Genomic DNA, 26,188 nt, shown 5'->3' with positions numbered 1-26,188 from the left:
TCACTTTACTTTTATGTTTCTTGCACAGTGTGATATGCTTGTCTCATTGTAGGTAGCAAATTTGTTAATTCTTAGATATGTTGTGGGATTTTATTTCCCAGAATTTTGAGACTCTTTTAGAGTAGAACTCAGGAACTAAAAGTTATGATGCGTCTGTGACCTTAGTTACCATTTTATTTGCACTTTAAAAACCACTGTCTTATTGAATCATCTCACCCCATTTTATACCTGAAGACACCAAGAGTCAAATATATTAACTGATTCTGTAGGAAGGCAGGATCTTGGTCTGTGGGTCTCCATTTCCTTTGTTATCTTATGCCATTATTGATTATAATAGTCAATATCCTAATGAAAAGATGCTGACACACCTCTCTGCAAGAGGGACTTTGTCAGGCCTGTGGCAGCCACTTCCCCTTTTTTCGGGAAGATCAAATAGCTTTACAAAGAATGATGTTTATACCCATATTTGAAATTGCAGGCTCATATCAGAAGGAGTTTAGCAGGTTTTAACAATAATGTCAGCAAGTGATGTTGCTTGCCAAGTGCATCCTGCCTGTTAGACCCTGTTCTCAGCCCGTGAAATGTCATTTTCATTAGTCTCATCGTATAGAGTAGAGGTTGGTATTCCTCTAGTTCACAAAGGATGAAAAATAGGCAAAGGAAAGTTAACCAGTTGGAATAATGCAGCTTCTAAATGGTAGATCCAAGGCTAAGTCCAGGTGTTTGAATCTCTTAGAAGGCCACCTCCTTAACCATTGCACTGATGCATATGTGCCATACTTTGCCTATTGGTTCCAGATGGGCAAGTGGACCTTCCAGGAGGGTAAACAATTTGTCTAATGTCATAACTAATCCTACATGAGGGAGCCTGGACCAGAATCCTACATGAGGGAGCCTGGACCAGAACTCAGTCCTTTTTCCAGGCTTCTGTCTTGTCCTTAATATTCTTTTAATTTGACTATTTGTGGCACTAAAGAATCTCCAAATTCAGGCAGGAGCATCTCAGTGAGTTCAAGGCCAGCCTGGTCTACAAAGAGAGTTCCAGGACAGCCATGAATGTTACCCAGGGAAAACCTGTCTCAAAAGAAAAACAAAAACAAACAAACAAACAAGAAAACAAAGTCTCCAAATGCTTCCCTAGTAGTTGCACATTTAGTCAAAAGCAAGCCTGTGCCTCGGGCTGCTAGCTGGATTTGATGAGTGTCGCCAGAGCACTTCTTTCTCTGCCTGGTTACTTTCATGTCTCTTGTTTATTTTCTTGCTCTCCTTCCATTTAGCTTTGCCATTTGGATGATAGCTATCATCATAGGCTTTCCAGTCCTGCAATATGTATCCCAAAGGATGAGGGTTTTAGAGAAAGGTGAATTTGCACGAGTCTAGTTTCTAGAGCCAATTGCTGGCTTTTTTGGTTACTTTTCTCTTAAAGATCATTTGGCTTGCTGGGTAAGGGGTATTTGGAATGAAAGAGGCAAGTATGACAGGAGTCCCCTGATGGCAGCACTGGGAAGTACTTCCCATAGTGTATGTTCCAGCGCCCTTAGAGATGAAGAAGTGGCGTGCAAAGAGGCATAGTGATCAACCCAGAATCGCTGAATGTTCTTGTTACTGCCTTACCTCATGCACCTCAGAATGAGGCTGGATGACACAGAAAGGTGAGAGGCAAGCTTATGATGTTGCTAGCCAGAGACTGTGCCAAGGCTTCTTGCCTGCAAGAATATGGTCAGCCCCAGCTTGGTTCTGAAGATCAAAATATATTATACTAGGTATATCAATCTTTAATGTACCTGGATAAAAACAGTCTTCTCCCAGTTCATTGCCTTAATACCCGAGCATAAGCATCAGAAATTCATTTCTTAGAGTTATACGGTTGGAAGTTCAAGATCACGGGGCTAGCAGGTTTGGAGACTGGGAATCTTGGTTTCCAAGATAGTGCCTTACTTCTTCATCCCCCGGAAAGAACACATGGAAGAAGGAATAGAAGGGGATGGACCCACCTCTTCAAACTTTCCTATAAAGGTGTCTTGTCACTTCCTCCATACTCAACTTATTACTATTGTCTCATTGGTGATTACATTTAATAAAAAAAAGTTTGGAGTGTGTGTATGGATGTGTATTTATATTTTCAGACCACAATACATGGCCAAGTAGTGAATAGAATAAAACAAAGTTTGAAGCAATTTGCCACAGATAAGAGGCCATATAGTGTAGTTGTTAAAAATCTGGTTTGTGAAGTACATTGCATACATGTATGAAAATGTTCTAATAAAATCCATCATTTTGTACATTGAATATCCACTAATTGAAATTCGATAAAAAATGATTAAAGAAGCACAAGACACCATTCTCTCAGGTGAATTTTCTGATTTTAAACTTATCTTTTTTCCATTCCAGACCAGGAACCATCACTCTGCAGGCGCCTTCAGAAGCAAATAGAAGGTTATGGATGGAAGCCATGGATGGGAAAGAACCTGTAAGTAACCTTAGACACACACACACACTTTCTCTCTGTCTGTCTCTCACACACACAGGGGTGAGTGGAGAGAGAGAGAGAGAGAGAGAGAGAGAGAGAGAGAGAGAGAGAGAGAGAGAGAGAGAGAGAGAGAGAGAGAGAGAGAGAGAGAGGAGAGCAACATCAACAGCATAGGCCAGTGTATGAGGGCCCTCTAGTGGTTCCAGTGAGGAAATGGCCGTGGGTTAATCAGATTCTAAATCTTAGTGCTAGAACGAATTGTTACTGCTGATGTCTTGCATAATCCAACTTCAGTTCTAGAGGTGAGGGAATTCCCTAGGATTTGTCTATGATTGCCTCCAGAGAAGGCACCAAGACCCCCTGCCTCTGTATTAAACTCTGTAGCTATTCCCACAAATTCTTAAGAATGAAAAGTAATCCCTCTTCCTTTTATAGAATTGATTTGCTCATATAGAAGGGTGGAAAATAATTGTCATGGATGTAAGTAAGCCTCCATTTGGCATTCATTTAAAGCGATTTTTTAGCCTCTCTTGCACCAGAAACTCTGTTTGTTCTCTTGCAGAATTCAGTGTTAGGCAGGTAGAGAGAAAAGTTCCCTAGCAGAGTCCGATACAGATCTAGATGTAGAACAATAAAAGCAGAAATCATTGAAAAGCACTGTCTCTTCAATATTGTTCTAGTAGTTTCTTTTAGTGGCATAGAACATAACGTGAGCTTTGTGGTGTTTGAACTACAAATGCCTGGTCCTGGCTTTGTTGTTACATGGCGAGGACTTTAGCAAGTTATTTTAGTTCCTGTCCCTCAATTTTCTTCTTCTTAATGAAATGTTTTTTTTAATGATTTCTATTCTATGTATCTCTGAGGATTACTTTGATAAATCAAGTGAAAACCATCCTACAAACAGCAGAGTGCTAAATTAGTTTTGGGTCTTCTTCCCTGGTTGGAAGGACAACTGTAGGACTATTACAGTATTACCTCCTTGCTCTCTTCAAGTGGAGAGCTGAAAAGCTAGCCTGTTGAGGGAAACATATTCTTTCTTTGTGTCTTCTGTTCTTTGTGGAGGATAGAGGCATAATTAGGGCCAGTGATGGCTTAGTGAGTAAAGGTGCCTGCCATCAAGCCTGGGACCTCCTGAGTTCAGTTATCTAATCCCTGCATGGTTGTCCTCTGACCATCACATGTGCTGTGACATGCAAAGCCTTTGCATGTTCACTCCCTTTCCTGCACTTGGTCTCCCTGTAGGCTTTTGAAGATCAGAAGATATTTGTTGTGGAAAATGATTCTAAAGCATAGATCGCCTGAATATGCAGCCTCACCGGCTTGATTGCCGCAGACTTTCCTAAGCTCTTGTTTACAAAAGTCACAGCAAATGCTGCACAATGCAGAAATGCCTCTCACTGTAATATTCATGAGAATGCTGACATATATAGCACGTTTCCTTTGAAAAGGAGAGGCTGGGCTTAATCCCCTCAGCCTCACCCCATTAGTGTTGCTGCCTCATTAAATGCCAAATCCACTGATTATACGTGTTATGTGTATGCCTCTGCTTCAACTGTCCTAGAGGATCATGGCTTGAGGAAACATTGGTTCCAAACCTGATTGTTGTATTGATGGGAAACATGAAATTTAGAGAATGGAAAGCACATGTCCAGTCTCCTAATGACATATGGGCACAACAAAGACCAGTCTCAAAGAAGCCCAAATCTTCATACTGGCCTTGTACATAGTAATTGGAGTACACACTTCAAGATGACTCTGAGACATTCACCAGTCTCCTTCAGCAGAATTCTTGCCTTTCGAAAGAGAGGCATCCGTTAGCTATTTTACTGTTTATGCCCATTACCTGGGTGTCCTTGAGAAAACCCTTCTTTTATTATATCTTGTTCCACCACTGAAATGCCCTAAGCTTCACCTAAGGAAATATCTAAGGTGAGTCAGCTGCAGCTTCTGTGAACATCTACAGTTTTCAGGGACTGTGTTTTCTGGGGATCTGGGCAAAGATAACTCTGTTTAACCGCCTTTCCTTTGTTGTTACAGCTTTGATAGTCTGTCTAGGGAAGGAAATTCAATCCTGGTTGCCCTGCTTATCTGTAGTGAGTCACGATAACTGAGCCTTTTTTGGTTTCTCTTCTTTTGTAGATCTACCACAGCCCTATAACAAAACAGGAAGAAAGTAAGTAATTCCCATTTTATACTCTCCTGACATCATAAGCGCAAAGCTGTCCCAGTGATGACAGTACATGCTAATATTGGTGACATACACCATTCATGCAAATCTGTGTATCATGAAACCTCGCCCTGATTTGAAATTGTGTATTCATTGAACTAGGGAAGTCAATCCATTGAAACTTATGGTGTGAATGGTACTGAGGATGCAGAGAATATATTGTCTCCTCCTTGTTCTAGACAGATGACCAGAATTGTGTGCATTTCCATAGTAGCATTTCATATTTGATGTTGCTCATGTTTAGGGTAGATGTGATATACAGAGCTAAATGGAAACATTTTGTGTTATAAAAGTCTAAACCTACCCTGAGCATGGCATCATTCAATCTAAGTTGAGTGGAGATGAGCCCCAGCCCTCCCAGTACTCTTAACACAGTTCCTGTGACTCTTGAATGTTGGGAAGGTACTTCTTATTATGCTCTGAGCTAACTCTCCTTTCCTTTCCTCGAAACAGTGGAGCTGAATGAAGTGGGGTTCAAGTTTGTTAGGAAGTGCATCAATTTTATTGAGACCAAAGGTAAGATCTAAACCATCACCTTGAAATGGCTGAATTTGGCCACTCTGCTTTTATCCTAAGGAACCGTCTCTAAAGTAAGCTTGACACTGTCTGTTAGTCAGGCCCTGTCTGTAGGATGGCAACTTTTTAAAAATAAATCTCATGTTTACCAATTTAATCGGTGGTCGGACTTGGAAGAGTGGAGGCTAAAAATGAGGCAGACTGAAGTCTCATGCAATAGCAAACTTTATTTAGAGCCTCAGACAATTTACACTCTAAGGGTTAAGAAAATTCACATTAGTAAAGAATACAATCACAAGGACAAACCACATGTGGCAAACCATGTTTTTCTGAAGAGGCATATAAATAAATGACAATAGCCAGTTGTAAAGAATAATTTCAAGTAGACTCACTCCCATGTGCTACACACGGGAGGGGCATAAAAACATAGTCCAAGGACAATTCTGTGTTTTTGAAGATACTGAGGTCACAAGATTCCTGTGTTCTTGACATTTTCTCGCAAGCATTCAGAATTCCCCTAGCACAGCTCCATTTCTGGACTGTGGTCCCACAGCTTGTATAGTGGACACATTTGTTTAAATTCAAGCCAGTTCTAAACTGGCTACCATCATAGCATTCCTCATCCAAGCATATATGCATTCTGCGTGTTCCCACTTTTAGAGAGGAGAGCCTTGCAATGACTTGGAATGCATTCTGAAACAGCACCTAGGGTTCCTCAAGCAGTTCAGTGGTAGTTCCATCTCAATTGACCAAGAGCTCAGCTTCTACCACAATATCATTTTATTATCAATGTAAAAATTGATGGGGTCGAATCTAAACTGGGGCTACATAGAATCAGCATGTTTCTTCACGAACCAAAGGTCTTTGTTTCCTTCTGAGGATGCTTAGAATGCTGGTGTATGAATCACTCTGTTTTCTTTGAAACTTTGCTTCAGCCTTTCTCAGCACAAAAACGGACTTTTGCTTCATATTTTCCATATTCCAACCCTCTCCTCCTTTACATCACAGCTTGAGAGGAAAACGGGGGGGGTATTACCTCCTTGTCTCTTAATCGCTAGTTCCCTTCCAACATGGCTGACTGTTCTCATCTATCTATTGTGACTCAATGAAACACATGATTTTTATTTCTTCTATGGTGTGTTTTCTCTTCCCTTCAGATTAATAGGGGACATGTGCAATCCAGTGGAGTTGTGATGAATAATTTTTTGATACGATTGGGATGGTAACAGGGGAAGGCCGGATAACTAGAAGAGAGAAGAGGGTCTCTTTGTTGTCTGTAACTGACACCAGTGTACAAGGGCTTCCTTCCTCTGTCTTGGGGAACATAAAAGCTGGAACTATCCTAATGAAGATCTGATTTTCTTTTCCTAGGGATCAAGACAGAAGGGTTATACCGCACAGTGGGCAGCAACATCCAGGTTCAGAAGCTGCTTAATGCCTTTTTTGGTAACAATTTTACATATTGTTTAATTGGGAGTGGTTTATGTAGAAACAAATGTAACTGAACGAGAAAAAACACATCTCAGGAAGGTCGAAGAACATTTGAATTTGAGTTATAGTCATGTTTTTGTTGCTCAGAATAGTCTCAAACTCCTAGACTCAGTCATCCTGCCTCAACCTCTCAAGGGTAGCCATACCTGGCCTGTAGAATATTATGAACATGTTTTCAGAGGAGAAACAGACAACTATTGTGCACACCTTGAGTCACAGACCATCGTGCATTGAATACATGTCTGTCCCCTCTCATCTTATTCACTCATCAGGCCCTAGGAAATCCAGTTCTACCGCTACCTCTTTGCTGGCACTTCTCTGGCCATGATGGTCATGTATGTGCTTGGCAAGTGCAAGGAGCACTCCAGTCTGTCTTACTCACTTTCTGGTTGAACACTGTTTCCTTCCTGGGAACTGTCTCCTTACTTGACTCCCATGATAGAATACTCCACTCATTCTTTTAACATTTAGTGCTGCTGAACAGTCAAGAGACTTCCTGGATCCACTTTCCCCTCCTACCGTTTAAAGTTTTAAAGGCATTTACCAGAGTTCTGTCTTGGCATGCCTTTACTTTTTCCTCTACTGAGTGATATTTATCCTGGATGTGGTTTGCATTTTCCTTTTAAAAGTGTGTGTATGTGTGTTGTCATCTTTATTGGATGTCTACTGTTAGGACTTACTGAGTGTCTTATTTTCATTGAGTAAAAAGTATTAAGGTGGGTTTTTTTGGAGGGTTGTGTTTGTTTTGGGATTTTTGTTGTTTTTTTTTGTAGGTAACTATCAATTCAAGATTTTTTTGTAAGTTTGTTAGAGCAGACAAAGTGTTCTCTACTGACCTGTTTAGACTCCCAAGTAAGTCTTGACTTCTCTTATGTCTTCTTATGTCTTCATTCTTAATGACTAGAACATAAATTTGAGGTGGGAGACAGGGCTCAGTGGCTAAGTCAGTTGCTATGCAAGTCTGAGGACCTGAGTCTGAGTCCCCAGAACTTGTGTAAAAGCCAGATAAGATAGGGATCATCTATAATCCCAGTGTACGTGTGGCAGAATGGCTAGTGGAGACAGCCATTCTAGAAGCTTGTAGGCGAGCTAGGCTAGCCATGTCTCAGTGAAGAAGAAAGTGTCTCCAAAAGTTTAGATGGTGAGGAACTGCGTTAGAGAATGTGCTCTGACCTCCACTTTCCAGCCATGGCATGTACAATCCTATACTCAGGCACACACATACATGCACACATACCCGAATATACAAACTACGTACACACACACACACACACACACACACACACACACACACACACACACACGTCCACTAGCTCTGTGAATTCTTGGCATTTTACAGCAAAATACTCCCTTAGTTTTTACCTAGCCTGTGGAGTGTCACCCTGTCTTTATTATTTATACAAGGCTTTGTATTTAGCTGCTGAGGCAAGGAGATCCTTACATAGGTTTTGGCCACTGCTTTCTCTACGTAGATCCTTCTTATTTTGTACTCTGCTGTGTACATTCCCTTTTTTTTCTTGTAGTGCTGGGGATGGCAGTGAGGGCTTTATGTGTTCAAGGAGAATCTTCTACCACTAAAGACCATCCTCAGCCCATGCCTTAGAAATTCTAGCTAAACTTCTCAGAAGGTTTTTTCCCCCTTCTGGTTTCTTCAGTTGAATAAGATGTTAGCTAGCTAAAGGGAGTTTTCTAATTCCCTTTGTTATTTAGATAGCATTTTCAGATAGCATGCTGTGGTGAAGGCAGGGCTTTCCTTTCAGTGTCCATTTTGTTAGCCAGAGCCCTGTGCTGTCTATTCAGTGGATAAAGGCAGTAGCCCCATATAGTTTGTCTTATCTTCTAATCATTACGACAAGACAACAAATCTTGTGACAGTTGTCCTACTGTGTCTGGGAGTGAAAATTTTTCTGTGTGTTTGGTACCAGCACCTATGTGCTGCAATCTCAGAATTTCCATTCCAGACTTCTGAGTTCTAAGGATACAGATGCTGTCAGTTAAGCCCATGCTTCTGTCTTGCTTTGGTCCTGTCATACCCGAGAATGTGTACAGACTACCATCATTGTGTCTGTATAGCACACTGGGAATAGCCAAGACAGTAAGCTGTAAAACTCAAGGAATCAACACTAGACTCTCTGTTGATGCTCCCTGTATAGATAGTTCATAGGTGCTTATGTTTTCTGTGACTAAAATGAAACACATTCTTTTTGTTCACTGTAAGCCGCTCATCTTCCTTTTGTGAGTGATGGTGAGGTGTCTGGTAAGCTTAGCTTTTACAAAGTGTCAGAGGACAAAGTGTGTGGAAAGCTGAAGCTTGGATAAAGTGCATAGTTTTCAGATTTCCTTTAAAGATGGCCAAGGGGAATGCAGTAGACAGGTAAAATTGAGATTGTCAATCAGGTGACCTTGACAAGGAGTTTCCCCTGGTTATCCTGGGAGACTCTAATTCACAGGGGCTTTAACATGGGAGAGGAATTCAGGAAAGAGAGCACCAGAGAGACAGCACATAAATATTCAGTCCAATGCTTTCAGAAGATAAGGAGCTGAAAAAGTGCAGCAAAAGCCAAGGAGTAAGGGTTACTCTCCAGATGACAAGCAGTACTGCTACAAGGCACTGTTAACTCCATTACTTATACTGGTTTTAAGACACCCTTTGCACTTCATTTGTTGGCTTCATTCCCATGGGCTCTCATTAAAACTATTATCACTTAATTTGTTGGCTTTATTCCCATGGGCTCTCATTATAACTATTATCCATGTTTTTTTTCCCCCAGCATAATGTTGTAAAACTGCTATAGCTTCAAATCAGTTTCTTTATGTCATCAGCTAAACTCCCTGAAATTATTGGCACATAGAGCAACCATTATATCCCTATTTTTATTAGTTCACTAACCCTATGTATGGCTTCATAAAAATGAAAATGTTGTTCTGTTTTCTTCTCCATATAGTGAGAAATGCCTGTGTGGCTGGGCAGAGCCTTGCAATGGGCTTTGCTCTCTCACAGTGTATATGCATATATTTGCAAGTCATATATTTAAAAGAAACGTTGAGATGAAAATTTTCAATAATACACACTGGGGAACATTTTGCCTCCTACTGGCTACTGACTTAGGTCTGGGGAAAAACAATGTTGATTATTCTGTAACAATTTGTTTCCAGGTAACTGGAACTCTACAAAATGGGATGCTGTTCTGTGAGTCTGGAATTGACGTTGTATCACAGGTTCTATCCTGGAAGACTGAACTTTCCCCCATGGCTTTCCCTCTCTGTTCTAAGTAATTAGATTTGTGAAATTGTCTAGCTCAGAAATTAGAATGGGGCAGTGCTTTATACAAAACAAAGAGTCTAGGGAAAGAAACATGCTTCTTGAGTGTAAGACACAATTGAACATGCTTATGACATTTTAGAATTACCAGGGAATAGAGGAATCTAAAACCTTGCTACAGTAGATTATTAGCAATTGCCAGTGTTATTCATTTGAAAGTCATTCATTTTCAGTAACTGTAAATGATTGACTATTTCCTTTATTTGTAGATATTTCCTCAACTCAGTTCATTTTTTCTTTACTTTTTTATTTTTGAGACTGTAATTTAATTCCAACCTTTTTCCCTTTCCTCCCTCAAACCCTCCCATATGACCCTCCTCACTCTTCTTCAAATTCATGATTTCTTTTTGCTTCAATTGTTATTGCACACATGTATGTATTTTTCTATACACATATATTCCTAAATATAACCTGTTAAGTCCACATAATGTTACTTGTATGTATGTTTTCAGGGCTGGCCATTTGTCACTGGACAACCAATTGGTGTGCTCTTCCCTCAGGAGACTCACTCCTCCCACTCCCAGATTTACTCAGTTGCCTGTAGTTTTTAGTGTGGGGTTGGAGGTCTCATGGGCTTTTCCCCATCTGGTTTGGCATGTTCTTTGTTGTCCTCATTGTTAAGGTCATGTTTGGGCAGCCTTGTTGATGGAACTTTACAGATGTAGCTTCAGATATTATATGGAGACAAAGTCTCACAGTCAAGTCCCTAATCATCTGGCTCTTAGAATCTTTTTGCCTCCTCTTCCACAATGTTCTGTAGGGACTGGGCTTTACATCTCTGCATTTTGATTGGTTGTAATTTTCTGTGACAGTCTCTTTGTTTTGCAAAGAGAAATTTCCATGATGGGGATGATGATTATGCTTACCTGTGTGATATAAGGACAAATGTTTATATATTGCTCTTAGGGATCATGCTGTTTTTTTAAGTTAGTGGTTGTGAATGCTCTTGTAATAACCATTAATTCATTAGCACTGAGTAATTAGGTTGCTAGTACCAGATATTGTATCCCTCTTGTGGAGCAGGTGTTAGGTTCAATTAGAGAGCACTTGGTAACCACCAAAGTATGTGTGCAAGTTATCTGTGGAGTAATATGTTGAGGCCTTTGGGTGTATTACAAAGAGTGCTATAGTTGTCACCCTCTTGATTTCTGTTGATGTCTTGGAGTCCCTAAATTCTCTGTTTGAAGCCACTGCATGCAGATGAACTATTCTTGAACACACTCTGTGTATTATTGAATACTTGTATGTACCAGCTACTGTGTTGGATAGTGGGGATATAGTAGTGAAAGGCAGACAAGTCTCTGCCCTCAGTGAGCATAGAACCTTGCAGAACTTACAGGTCATAGATGACTTTATCTTTTCCTCTCAAAATAAATTCATACTATCCCAGTTATAGGATCCTGTTGATCTGCATCAGTGAGAATCAGGTTATAAAATCATATAGGTGGGCTGGCCATGTTGGTTTATTGGGTATATTGATTATACATGATGATATATATTTCTATCCCAGATTGGGCTACATAGCAGGCCCTGTCTCACAAACCACAGCCAGCAGCAGCAACAACAAAAAGAAACATTATAAGCAATTAGAGAAAATAGTTTCATAAAAAACAGTAAGCTGTTTCCTAACTTGACATCTTTAACAATATTGATATACAGCCATAAAGAGAAGATACTAAATTTGAAATATGTGAAACTCATTTTCCTTCTGTATACTTGTGATAGTTAATTTTGGCTTATCTACTTGGCAGGCTCTAGAATTACACAGGCAGGCCTGTAAAGGATTTTCTAGATTGGATCATTTGAGGTGGGAAGACCTGCCTTAAAGGTTGGTGACACTTTCTTACAGGTTGGGTTACTGACTGCATATAAAGGAAAAAGTGAGCTGGTCACTAGCATTCGTCTCTTTCTCTGCTTATGGATAATAGTCTGAAACTGTGAGCCAAACCAACTAAACAACACCTACATACTTTCTTCCTTAAGTTGCTTTTCTCTGGATATTTTGTCTGAGCAATCATGAAAGTAACAGTGGTTTATAGCATTTTCTCTGCGTGATTACAGTTGGTCCTCATTTTCTTTGGGAGCCTATTAGTTATCTTCTGCCTTGACCTGAGAACCATGTTATGATCTTTCTTAGACTTCTATTTATCTCTATCACATTCTCTGGTTCCTACTATGTATGTTGAATGTCTACTATATGCTAGACACTAGTGTTATTGCTCCCATTTTAAAGTCCTCTATTGAGAATTCTCTATTTAGTTCTGTACCCCACTTTTTAATTGGATCCTTTGGTGTTTTGGAGACTTGCTTCTTGAGTTCTTTGTAAATTTTGGAGATTAGCCCTCTGTCAGATGTGGGGTCAGTGAATATCTTTTCCCATTCTGTGGACTGCCTTTCTGTGGGAGGCCAGCATGGGACCCATCCAGACCCCCTGAATGTGAGAGGCCTGGGCTACCTATGGGGTCCTGAGCAGTGGATCAGTGTTTATCCCTCGAATACTAACAGGCATCTTGTGTCCATAACACAAAGAGGGTTGCTCTCTCTCCCTGGACTCTTAGGGAAGTGCCTGGACCCTACCCTGAATGAAATGATAGACTCTAGATATCCCCTATGCGGAAGGAAGGAATTGGCATTAGGGTGGGAGGATGGGGGGAATGGGGAGGTGCGGGAGGAGGGAACTGGGATTGACATGTAAAACAAGCTATTAAAAATAAAAAAAGCAAAAAAATGACTGTCTTCACATTGTAGAGGCAGAGAACCTAATGGATTCTCAGTCAGTAAGACTGCAAGCCTCAGCAGTTCCAATCTGGCACGTACAGTCTGGAGGATTTTTCCAATCTGTCACTTATAGTCTGGAGGATTTCTGGAGAGCCATGTACCTTCAGTCACTGTTAGAGGGCTGAAGAAACTTGATTCTGATGCTAGTCATGGAGGACAGTGGCAGTAACAAGGTGGATAAACTCGCCAGCAAGATATAAAGGGAAGCAGCCCCAAAGCAAAAGGGACCTCCCTTCAACCCCCCTTCTTAACTTTTATTGATTCTTTGTGGATTTCACATCATGCCCTTGCAACCTCCCCTCAAAACAAAACCAAATTTAAAAGAACACCCAAAACTCAAACAAAACAAATAAAATGAAAACAAAAACAACAACAACAAAAAGAGTCTTGTTATGGAAGCTGTAGCGTGATCTGTTTGGACACACAGTTTACCTTTTAGTCCATTCATCTTTACTTGCAAATGTTTATTACCATGTGGCACTGGTCTGGTGCCAGGTGCCTGGTTCCCACTGCACCACTGATAATGGGCTCTCACTGGGGCTCCTCTTGGATATCCTGTTGTCCTGTGTCATGGAGGTCTGTCCCCTTCACATGCTCCAACAGTTCATAGATTTGGTGGAGGAGGCCTGGTTCTGGGCCTGGGTGGTATCTGGGTTGGTCAGCTCAATAGATTTCCCTCATTTCCACTACTTGGATGAGTTCTCCAGCTTGCTCACCGAATGCAGCCTGCAGCAAGGAGACGGGCTAGTTCTGTTCCCGGGCTCTCAGATCCAGGTTCTCCTCACTCATATCGCTAGGACCAGCTCTATGCTATACTGTTTTTCCCAGGCAAAATGCAGGGCCCTCTCTCCTAATTGCTGTAGGGGGCATATGTGGGGGTGGTGGGTGTCAGCTCTTCTCTCACAACTTGAGGGTTGGTTCATCCCCCTGCCCCAACAGGGTCCACTCTCCTGTAACTGGTGTAGGGCAGGACTAGTTGATTTTCCAGTAGCCAGACAGAAAATATAGGCGAGACAACCAAACTAAGGCTGATGGAAAGGAGAAGGATAGAGTCAGAGGAGATACCAGCAGATGCAGAGGGAACAGGAGATGAATGTGCCATGGTAATAAAGGTACCACCACATGGCAGGGCGTAAATAAGGAATATGGGTTAATTTAAAATGTAAGAGCCAGTTAATAATAAGCCTGAGCTATTGGCCGAGCATTTATAAATAATACTAAATCACTGTATTATTATTTGGAAAGCAGCTACCAGGCATTTGGGAGGTGTTGGTGGGACAGAAACTACTGATTGTAACAGGGCCTTCCACTTTCTAGACAAGTGCTCTGTAACAGCTTCTTTTCCAGTCATCTTGCGTGTCTTAATAGCTTTCAGGTGCACAATACTTCACATTTGGGATGGTACATTCTATTCTTCAATAGCATTGTAGCCTCTGAAGACAAAGCTCACTTTTATTTCTGTGTATGTGGTGTATCTGGGTGAGTGTATGTGTATGTGCTGGTGGGCTTGCCTGTGCATGTGCTTAGAGAGGCCAGAGACTGACCTCTGACATCTTCTCCTCTACTTTATTTACTTATGTGTGTGTACTATACACATTTGGATACCTGTGGAATCTAAAAGAGGTTGTCTGATCCCCCGGATCTGTAGTTGTGAGCTTCCTGATATGGGTGCTGGGAACTGAATCCAGGTCCTCTGCAAGAAAAAATAGTGCTCTTAATCACTGAGCTGTCTTTCTATTACCATTATTATAGAGACAGAATCTCAGGGGGGACCTGAAGGATACTGTGTTAGCTAAGTTGACTGGCTAGAGATTCCTGGGATCTGCTTCTATCTGCCCCCATAGCCAGCACTGGGTTTTGAGACACATACTTCCAAACCTACCATTTTACAGGATGCTGGAGATCTGAAGTCAGGTTCTCATGTTTGTACAACAAGCACATTACCCACTGAATTATCTCCATAGCTACTCCCACAACCTGATTAAAAAATAGTTTGCCATTTCTTTTTCAATAAGAATTCTCTACTTTGCTTTGTTTCTATTATTGTGAATTTCTTGGTATAATGTAATTATTTTTGGGTTCACCTATCCTGTTTCCCAATGAGTATCTCAAGGAAAGGGACTGTCTCTTAATCTTGCCTACAAACTACACATATACTCATATTTTCAAGTGTGCAGGATTTTAATGTACTAGAATATGACTTTGGACAATTATACCCTCCACTACTATTTAGAATACTTAGAAAAATCATCAAGTTTCAGTTTATGCAGTTAACATGCTTAACACGAGAAATTATTGCCATCAAATTACTTGAATGGTCCTTAGAAATTCCTCAGACACAGATGAAGCAAAACTTTTAAAGGCAAGGTTTCTGTTCTTAGCATTAGCTTCAGTCCTATCAAGGAGGCCCATGGGCTAGCTCATTATATAGTCTGCTTTACAATGACATATATGTGCTGGTATCTCTGCCTATCTTGTGCACATTAACTGCTTATCCCTTTTAGATTTTGAAGTGGTTGAATAAAAATCCAGAAGTTTTTCTTTCCTGTTTCATGAAGTCATCTCTATGCATTCCCTCTTTCCCTTTCCCCATCAACTCTTTCTCCTCCCTCTCCCACTTTATCCTTGTCCTATTCAGTGTTTTTCTATCCTTAAATGTCTCTTTCCCACGTAGTCCCTTGCGCCAGGTCTCTCCATGATCCCCCAGTTATCAGGATAGGGACTGTTCAGTGGGTATTTATTATTCTATGGTTTCGTCACTCCTGAGAGTAGGAACTATCCTACAAAAGAAAACTACTACATACCATCAAATCAGTCCTGAGCTTTTATGAAACAGTCTGTTCTTTATTCTAGTGCCCAGAGTGCACCCACTAAACTTATGGATGCACACCTATTGACTGCAAGCTCCTCCCAGCTACTCAGTTGGACAATTGAATTACTTCCTGCCTAGATGAATTACCTGCTTTAATGGCTCCAGCCATCTTACTTTTGATATGGGTTCTAGACACGGGATTTTGTGAATTCCATAGGTTTGTTTTCAGCATTGAGATTTAAGTGTAGTAGTGTTCCTAAAAATGTAATGGAAGATCATTGCAAATAAAAATATGTTTCTCCAGCTGACCTGAGCAAGGAGGAGCTCATGGACCCCAGACTGATAGCTGGGAAACCAGTGTAGGACCGACCCAGACCCCCTGATCATTGGTGTTAGTTAGGAGACCTGAACAATCTATGGGCTCTCTGGCAGTGGATCAGTGTTTATCCCTAGTATACGAATGGAATTTGGGAGATCTTTCCACATAGAGAGTACTGTCTCAGCCTAGACACATGGGGGAGGGCCTAGGCCCTGCTCCAAATGTTATGACAGACCTTGAAGATCCCCCCATGGAAGGCATCACCCTCTCTGGGGAGCCTAAAGGGGATGGGACAGGGGGTCAGTGGGGGGCAGGGGAGGAGGAGAGGGAGAGGGAACTGGGATTGACATGTAAAACAAACTTGTTTCTAATTTAAATTTAAAAATCTGAAACAAAACAAAGCATGGATCTTTGCAATGGGGAAATCTGACTAATGCCAAGTAAATCAGATATATGAAAGTGTCAGGTGTCATTTACCTGAACAATTCATTTTGGTTTTATACAAGGGAGCCCTGGAGGCAATTGGCAATTTTAAGAACAAATTAGATCAAATACCAAAATCAAAACCAAACAAAAATATGTTTCTCAATTCAATTAAAATTCCATATAAACAAAATTACACTTGTGAGAGAAATGCCATTGCTTCTGTGAAATTCAACTTAACTGGTCATTCTAAATTTTATCTGGTAATCAATCTGGTGTCAGGTCCTGCAGTACTATATCTACTTCTCATGAGTAAGGATTTTGATATTTAGTTTACCAGCAATGTGAAGCCCCAAAGGTGTTTTATGTTTAGAGTTGCATCTTGATAACTTGATGATTCTGAAACCCACTAAAATAGATGGCTAATGAAAAGAATCCAGGTTTGTTATTTAGAGTATAAAGTAAAGCCACTCCACGACAACACTTGGTCCATGTAATCTCTTAGAAAGGGAAATCAAATATTGAGAGTGCATATTTATAATGCTTTTGGAATTTTGTTTTGATGGGTCTTTGTTGGGATCTGTATACTTAAAATAGGATAAAGTTAATAATTCAATTTTATATTAAAATTATATCACAGCTTGTGACTTATGTCTTCAGGGTCTTTGAGGTAAAGTTTGAAGAGCAAGCAGGCATTTGATAAGCTCGTTTTGTTGAGCTCTTCTAAGAAGTCCCTGTTTATCCAGATGAGAGCTACTTGATAGCTTGTTGTTCATATAAATGGATTTCCAGGAAGTTTTCTGAAATGAAGCTGTTTGCAACCTCCATGTACTGGCAGGAATTTCCTGGAATAGTAATTCAAGTTAATGCAGAGAATTAAGCCACAAACTCATACTATTCAACACGGTAAATTGTATGGCTGCCTTTAGTTTCAGCTCTTATTCTTTATTTTTCGCCCTGAGGTGCCTTTCAAACTTTTTATTTTAATGTAGTTTTAGTCTCATTAATTTTCTGTGGTGTCTGTAATCCAGAAGTTCCTAACATTTTCATTTATGAAGTAAGTAATTCCACCCAATTTAACAAATATGCATGTCCTTAGAAATTAGTAGCCCTTTTTTATTTTATTTTAATTTGAGATGAGAGAAAATAATGTATAGGCTATCAATAAGTTAGAATAACATCTCTGAAGAAAATATAGGTCTATTCTTTGGCAACAAACAGACCAAATCATCTAGCTGTGCATGTGTATTAAAGTGTTCCATAGAATTAATCAAGCCTCCACTGAGGGATATCTACTTTTTTAAAAAAATACTTTTTGTTTTTAATTATAGTAAATCATATGTAATAAAATTTCCATATAAAACAAAATTTGGCAATGTTAAATATATCTACATTATTGTCCAGCTAATATCCAGAACTCTTCTCATCTTGCAAAACCAAAAATCTGTGCAATTAAGTAACAACCTTACATCTTTATTTTCCCTTAACTCCTGGCAGCTGCCAGTCTACTTTCTGTCTGTGAATTTGACTACCTACGAGTCAGGGGACCTAATACTAATGGAGCATTTGATACCTGTCTGTGTATGACTGGCTTATTTAACTGAGTATACTCTTATGTAAAAGTCACTTTATATTGTAGTGTGTATCTAAAATTTTGCCCTTTTTATTACACTGTTTATATACACCACAGTCTGATTATGTATTCATCTGTTGATAGATATCTGCTTCAACTTTTTAGCTCTTATGAATAATGGTGTTAGAAAAAATCGATGTATAAATATTCAACCCATCAAGATCCCACTTTTATATCTTTTAGTATATAAGCAGATATGGAATTGATGAATCCTAGGGTAATTCTATTTTTAGTTTTTTTCTTTGAGAAACCATAGACAGTTTTCTATAACACCTCTGCCATATTTCCTTTTAAAAAGGGTTTATTTTTATTTCATGTATATGAGTGTTTTGTCTTTATGTTTGTTAACTATATATGTGCAATGTCCATGGAGGCCACAAGAGGGTGGCAGATCCCTTAGAACTGGAGTTATAGACAATTGAAGCTACCAGGTGATTTCTTGGAAACAGAAGCAGGTTCTCTGTAAGACCAACACGTGCTGTTCATTACTGAACCATCCATCTCTCTAGCCCTTATTTAAAAATTTCACGCCAGTGTACGAAGTTTCCTGTTTGTCCACATTGTCACCATTTCTTGTTTTCTGAGTTGCTTTCTGTTTCAGTACCTAATGAAAAGGATATGATACCTTATTGTGGTTTTTAAATTACAATTCCAGATGCTGGCTTTGAGCACCCAGTACTCCTCCTGCTTCAGCTCCCCAAGGTTTTTCTTCTTTTTGTTAGAGTTATATGAGTGTCTGTAATGTAGATAATCCATTTTGAATTCATTTTTATAGATGGTATATGGGACAGGCCCAGCTTCAATTTTTTTGTTTGCAGATAATGATATAAAGATAATTCTCTTTTACCCACTAAATGCTCATGGTATCCTTGTTAAAAATCGTTTCAGCATACGTGTGAAAGTTCCTTTTGAACTCTGCTCCATATTGTTCTGCACGTCTACACTGTTTTGGTTTCTCTAGCTTTGTTAAAGGTGAGATTCACTGGATAATTAAAAGGATACTTTTGTTTCCCTGTTGCAGCAGGTAAAACTTTAATTGTTGAGGTGTTTCTCAAGAAGAAGTAAATTTGAGATTTTATAGAGGCTGACAATCAAGGGAGTCATTTTGAGGTTTACATGAGTCATGAAGAAGGTTGGACATATCTCCTGTATGGAAGGGTGGAGTGATTCTTTGAAATTATTTGTTTTTCAGAACACAAAGGCCAAGGGGATCTCCCAATCATTACGAATGTTTCTTGGGACACAGGGTTCAGGCAAAGTTCAACAAATTGCTATATTGAAGTTAACTTTCTATTCTTTGTCTGGATGTTGAACATAATATGGTTTGTTTTTTTGTTTTCTATTTAGACGTTAAATAGGGAAATACTTTTGTTTTGGTTAAATAGTTACATTTCTTTTTTAGTTGCTTTATGACTTATTTTTCTAATTAATACATTATAAACATTGTGTGCGCAGATTATTCCTAGCTTTCCCAAACAATGCTATGTGACTCAGAGTAAACTTTTAAAAATATATCTAGAAATCATACTTATGAAATTTACAATATAAAATTTGTTCCTAAAACTACGGTTTTACAATTGAAAAATCTTGCACATAATGATCTCCAGCCCCGCTTCTTTATCCTGGAAGAGAGTTTAATGGCTAGTTGTCTGACCTATGATTAGATGTCTTAGTCACAGGAAACTCATTTGTCCCGGCACATGACCCATGGCTCTTGTCTGTTCAGTTCATTCCTGCCAGCACAGCCACTCTCTAAGGGAGCCTTAACTGGATTAAAGTTAAATATGGATGTGTCATTCTGGTGAGACAGAGTAGAGGCATCAGAACATAAATCATGAAAAAACAAAACAGTGTATTACTCACTAGTTCCTGAGATAAAATGGGTACTTGTGGGTATCATTGTTTGTAAAGGTGATGTGCTCAGCCTGCAGATAAAAGCCACTTTCTATAGGATGAAGTCTTTATTTTGGTCTAGGAGAGACAATAGCTAAGCAGGTTTTCCATAGAGAATTCCAATTCATGGGTTTAAAGCAAGTTCTTTGTGGTTACACTGTGGGAGGAAGGTTGTCACCATGGCATATAAGAGCAGTCTGTGTAGGGACATGGAGGGAAGAGTGGGTTATGCCTGCTATAGTATAGGAATGTAGATACCTGGACCACCACATTGAGGAACTTGGAGGACAAGGTGAACTTAGTATGCGGTGACATACTAAGCTCTGCTTCAGGTATAAGGAGGAATGGATGCTGAGCCAACATAAAATTATAATAATTCACCATAACGTTATGAGACTATTGCAAATACCATTGCTATAAATGTTCTAGTATATGCCTTTAAGCGAATAGGTTTTTAAGTTAATGTGTGCATAGATGTCTGTTGCCAATTTACTTAGAAGTAGAATTGCTGGTTCATAGTATGTTCATATGTTCAGGTTTAGAAATAATCTTTTTTGAGGTATTTTTAAAGATCATAATGTTACTGATTTGAGGTATACATTTCAATTTTTCATTAATTTTACTGTTAAACACACTCATTCTATAATTCTGTTGTAGAACATTTTCATAACCCCATTAAAATCTACCTCCAGTATTCTACTTTTTTTGTTTTTTCAAGACAGGGTTTCTCTGTATTGTTTTGGAGCCTGTTCTGGAACTCACTCTGTAGACCAGGCTGGTCTCGAACACACAGAGATCCGCCTGCCTCTGCCTCCCAACTGCTGGGATTAAAGGTGTGCACCACCAATGCCTGGCAGTATTCTACTTTTTGATAGTATATTTGCCTTTTCTGAATATTTGTAAAATTGGTCTTATATATGGCCTCTTTCACTTACCATACTGTTTGCTAAGACATCAGTAATAAACACATACATCTCTCATTCTTTTTTTTTTTTTTTTTGGTTTTTCGAGACAGGGTTTCTCTGTGGCTTTGGAGGCTGTCCTGGAACTAGCTTTTGTAGACCAGGCTGGCCTCGAACTCGCAGAGATCCGCCTGCCTCTGCCTCCCAAGTGCTGGGATTAAAGGCGTGCGCCACCAACGCCCAGCACATCTCTCATTCTTTTCCTTTCTATTGCTGAATAGAATTCTTTTGTGTGAATTGCTATACATTGTTGTTCTGTCCCCTAATTGATCATCACTTGGACTGTTTCAAGTTTGGGACTTATTGTGAATGTTTATTAATGTTGGTGTGGGTGTACATTTTTTTTATTGGGAGAGCAATTACCGAGTTGAATAGATAATTGATGTTTTAACTTTTTGAGAAACACAACAGCATGCTCTAAAGTAGCTGTACTGATTTTTCTTTCTACCACTGCTGCCTTAGGGTTCTTATTTCTTCACATCCTCCCTGTGGTGGTTTGAAAGGAAACGGCTCCCAAAGGAAGTGGCACTATTAGGAGGTATGGCCTTGTTGGATTAGGTGTGACCTTGTTGGAGGAAGCATGTCACTGTGGAGGTGGGTTTTGAGGTCTCATATATGCTCAAGATACCACTCAGTGTGACAGACCACTTCCTGTTGCCTTCAAGCCAAGATGCAGGATACTCAGCTACCTCTCCAGCCCCATGTCTGCATGCACACCCCATGTTCCACTATGACAATAATGGACTGAATCTCTGAACTGTAAGCAAACCACCACAATTAAATGAAATATTTTCCTCTATAAGAATTGCTGTGGTCTTTGTTTCTCTTCACAGTAACAGAAACCCTATGACATTCACCAACATTTACTATTATCTGTCGTACATTTATATAAGAATTCATGAGAATCTAAAGTGCTATTTTACCACGGCTTTAATTTACAGTTCTGTTACAACTGATAGTGCTGAGCATTTTTTCATGTATTGTTTAGTCATTTGTATAACTTACTTGATGAATGTAAGATCATATATTTTGCCCATTTTTTTCGTTGAGCTATCAGTTTTCTGATAAGAATTATTTTATCAGATAAGTGTTCCCCAGTCTGCTGTTGCACATTTTTCTTTTTAAAAAGATTAAAAACTAAATTAAATATAATTGCAAATTTCCCCCTTTACTTTCCTCCCATCATTCCTCCTCATGCTTCCGACTCTCAAATTCATGGCTTCTTTTTTCTTTGATTAATGTTGTTACAAATAAAAATATATAAATACAGTATGCTGAGTCTGTTTAGTGTTTATACTCATGTGGCTACAGGGCTGACCACTTGGCATTGGATAGTCAACTGTGAGACTCATCCCTTGGGAAGACTAATTTCCCCTGTCTTAGCAGTCATTATTTACTTGTATTTCTCTGTCTATGAGCAAGGCTTTGTGATATTTCCCCCTTCCATGATAGCTTTTCCATTGATGTTATTGTTCAGGTCCTGGTTTGGCAGCCATATTGTTGAAGTACCATGGATGTAGCTTCCCTGCCATTTCTAGGAGATGCAGTATCACAACAGACTTCCTGTTCCTCTGGCTCTTACAATCTTTCCATTCCCTCTTCTTCTATGTTACTTGAGCCTTAGGTATAGTAGTTATAGTGTTGTTGTGTCCATTGGTACTGAACACCACAACACCAGTTGATCTCTGTATTTTGGCCAGCCATGATAGTTTATGATAGTATCAACTGCTGCAAGGAAAACCTCCTTTGATGAGAGGTGAGAGATTTACATATCTGTGGGTATAAGGAAAGTATTTAAAATGCAGTTAGGAATTATGGTAGTCTAGTAAAATGACAATAATAGGCTCTTCTAAGAGTCATGCCCTCTCTAGGCCCAGGTGGTAGGCTAATTTTCTAGTATCAGGCATGATTTCCTCCTCCCTCTTGATCATGCCTTAAGTACAATTAGATGATTGGTGGTTACCACCAAGATATGAATACCACTGTTATATCTTTTGGACTATGTTGCCAAGCTGGTCACTATTGTGACCCATAGCCATGACAGTTTGGTAAGACTACTGATTGTGTTCCTTCCTTTAGGTCGGATTCAGCTGGACTCTTTTGAGTCCTGTGTCAAAAGTGTGTGATGCTTTTGGCATTAGTGAATTACATTCAACCTCAGGAAATCAAGCAAGGGCAACAGCAATAACCTATATTGTTTGGGGAGTCTCTTGGACTATGTTGGCCAACAACTTGAAAAGAGGTTTCTCTTGCTGGGTACTTGGGGACTTTTAAGATATTTTATGACCTTTGTGGGGAGTATTGTCAGCTCAAGAGATATAGCTTCATTTGAACTGTATATGTATATACATGGCTTTATGTATTATATATATAATTTAAAATAAATATAAAACATTGGTACTCCTTAAGGCTTGGAGTACAAAAGTTTGAAGGTTGGTGATTTCAAATTTATCTTTTTCTTATGAACTTATACTTTTTCTCTAAGGAATCTTTGATAAACACAAAATCTCACAGTTTTTTCTTATTTTCTATAAAAGAAACTATTTACATGTTGAGGATATACATGAGTGGTATGGGAGAATACAACAACACGAACAACCAGTGACTTGGGTTTCCACTGAAAACACTTTACTGATGAGATTGCGCATTGTTCCATGACAGGTTATGCTGGAACAATGATGCTCCAGGGCCTTTCATATCTCTGCTCCCTCCTTCGTATGTACTGGCAACCCTGCTCCCATGCAAGGGGTGTTCTTCACACATCCCTGCCTCACATTATACTCAAGAAGCCCGGCTGCTCTAGATGATTATATAGAAGAAAAAAAACCGCCACTTAACTTTTTCCCTTATGTGTTTGTCTCTATCTAGATAATGTTTGTATATGGCACGTATTGAAGGCCCAGGTTCTTTTTCTCCAGGGCTGAGTACTGAACCCAAGGGTTTGTACAGGATGCTTGACAAATGCTCTGGCACTGAGTTATAGTCTCAGGTGTTTTGTTTGTTGGTCTTTGTTATTTTTGACACAGGATCTCACCATGTATCCCTGCTCTGGAACTCTGAGTCTTCCTGCCTCAGACTCCTAAGTGCCAGGATTATGTGTATTTGCCACCACAACTGGTTCAAATGCTTTTTTTACATTTAAATGATTAAATTTTCTCTGTAGCATAATAGTATCAGACTTCAGACTTACTTTCTCTACTGAATTACTTTGATACCTCCAGGAATATTTAATTAGTTATAAGTATAAGGATTTTTCTATATTCTCAGATTTATATATTCATCTTTACACAAACAGATTTAGAAATCAGAAATTAAAAGTCCTTCAGTTTTCTTTCTACCTCTGCAAAATTGCTTTTGCTATTGTAGGTGTTTTGCATTTCTGTTTAACTTAATGTGCTTCTTGTCAATTACTATAAAACAGCCTGTTAGAATTTTAATGGTAATTGCATTGGGTATGTAAATTAATATTGGGGAGAATTGCCATCTTGGCCCTTTCAAATGAAATGAGATCCCATTTAATTTCCTTTGCAAAGTTTTCTGTATGAAAAAATTTTTACTCTGAAATACCTCATTCTTTTTATATTATGCTAGGTTAAATTCTCTATTAATTCTTTTAAATATTATTCATTAGTCATATATAGGAACGCAATTGATTTTTCATTTTAACACTGGACCTTGTACATGTTAAGCAGTTACTCTATGACTAAATATAAACCTTCTAACAATTGGGTTTTATGTGGTGACCTCACCAAACTCATTTGTTAAGTCTGATAATTTTTGTAAGAGGATTTTAAAGAATTATCTATATATTGGACCATGCCATTAGGTGATAAAAACCTATAGGCCACTCTAGAGAGTGGCTCAGTGGTCAAGAGTGCTTATTACACAGGCCTAAGGAATGGAGTTTAGATCCCAGCGTCTATGTAGTAAGCTGGCATCCCTGCAAGTTCTTGTAACCTCAGCACCAAGTAGGACAGGGATAGGAGGATTACATTACTGGCTTCCAGCCTAGTTAAGATGTTGTAAGCTCAGGTTCAGGGAGAAACTTCCCTCAAAGGAATAGATAGAGAGTGATAAACACTGACTTCTTTTGGCCTTTGTCACACACCTGTATACACACATGAGTGCAGGCATTCTAGTAGGCACCTACAAACATGTATATACATGCATAAAATAAATGCTTTATAAAAGAAACTAAAACAAATTGTGGACAATTTAAAAGGTAAAATTGAGCAACTTTATCTTTTCTTCACTCTTAAAAACACATTTATTCCTTCCCATTATGCCATTTTTTAGGTGAGAAAATTCTCTTCTAGCTTAAATTTGTTAGTATTTTTTTGTTATTACAAACTGACATTGAATTATGTCAAGTGAGTAGGTGGTATTATGGTTTTGTCATTTATTTTATGAATATGCTTTATTACATTATTGAATTTTCAGATATTAAACCAGTCTTGTATAGCTGGATAAATCCCAGATGGCCATGTTAATCTCTTTTATATGTTTTGGATTTATTTCCTAATATTTTTACTGCAAATACTTGCATTCATATTTAGTATAAATATTGTTCTATAGTTCTTAGTGGTGGTATTTTTTTGCTTTATTATGACACTGTCTTTGTATCATGAGTTCAAAAGTAGTATGTATCCTATTTCCTAGAATAACTTGTTGATTATTGGCATTGACCTTTTATAAATGATAAAATATACTAGTGAAAATTTTGGGGCCTGGACCTTTCCTCATGGTAAGATTTTGAATGGCTAAGTACACTTTTTATAAGTAGGGCTCATTAAACTCTTTATGTCTTTATAAGTTTTAGTATGATATAGGATTATTTCCATCTCATGTAGAACTAACTTGTTGGTATATAATTACTTATAATAATTCTTTATAGCCATTTTAGTTCCTTTTAAATTACATATATTTAAGCATTACTTTTTATTTACATGTCTGTGTCTGCCACTTGTGTGGATTCCCACAGAAACCAAAAGAGGGCGTCATATATTATTCAATATCCCCTTACCTTATCTTGTTTTTCTGTTTGTGAATTTGTTATAGGTTGCAGTAAATTCAGTTGTCATTATTGCAGTGTGTTTGAACTATAATTACTTATGATTAGTTGATATTGCTCAACTGAATGCACAAATACACATCTATGTGTTGGCTTGTGCAATATTCTCCTACCATTTACTCTTCTCACTCATAATTATTCTCTAGCAATTTGTCTATGTTGCTGTGCAATGCCCCATTATTCATCATTGATGCTGTACAATATTCTATTATGTGGAAATTTCATAAATACTTTGTCCATTCTTCTATTAATTGACATTTATTGTTTCTTT

General features: G+C 38.8%; 1 protein-coding gene across 4 annotated transcripts in view; it reads left to right on the top strand.

Moving 5' to 3' along the window:
- Positions 1-26,188, top strand: part of Ophn1 (oligophrenin 1) — a 326,237-nt gene that overhangs the window by 180,274 nt on the left and 119,775 nt on the right. For 3 of the 4 annotated variants that reach the window (XM_040744230.1, XM_040744229.1, XM_040744232.1), the window contains 4 exons: positions 2,392-2,470; positions 4,610-4,643; positions 5,151-5,213; positions 6,585-6,659. In XM_040744230.1, coding sequence (XP_040600164.1) covers positions 2,392-2,470; positions 4,610-4,643; positions 5,151-5,213; positions 6,585-6,659 — 251 coding nt within the window. Of the gene's footprint in view, positions 1-2,391; positions 2,471-4,609; positions 4,644-5,150; positions 5,214-6,584; positions 6,660-21,308; positions 21,649-26,188 lie in introns of those variants that run through there. The other variant, XM_040744231.1, reaches the window with a different exon arrangement.

Source organism: Mesocricetus auratus, unplaced genomic scaffold (genome assembly GCF_017639785.1).
Source record: "Mesocricetus auratus isolate SY011 unplaced genomic scaffold, BCM_Maur_2.0 Super-Scaffold_100003, whole genome shotgun sequence".
NCBI classification, from domain to species: Eukaryota; Metazoa; Chordata; class Mammalia; order Rodentia; family Cricetidae; genus Mesocricetus; species Mesocricetus auratus.
Note: the sequence above shows the minus strand (reverse complement) of the source record. Positions and strands in the feature narration are given on the sequence as shown.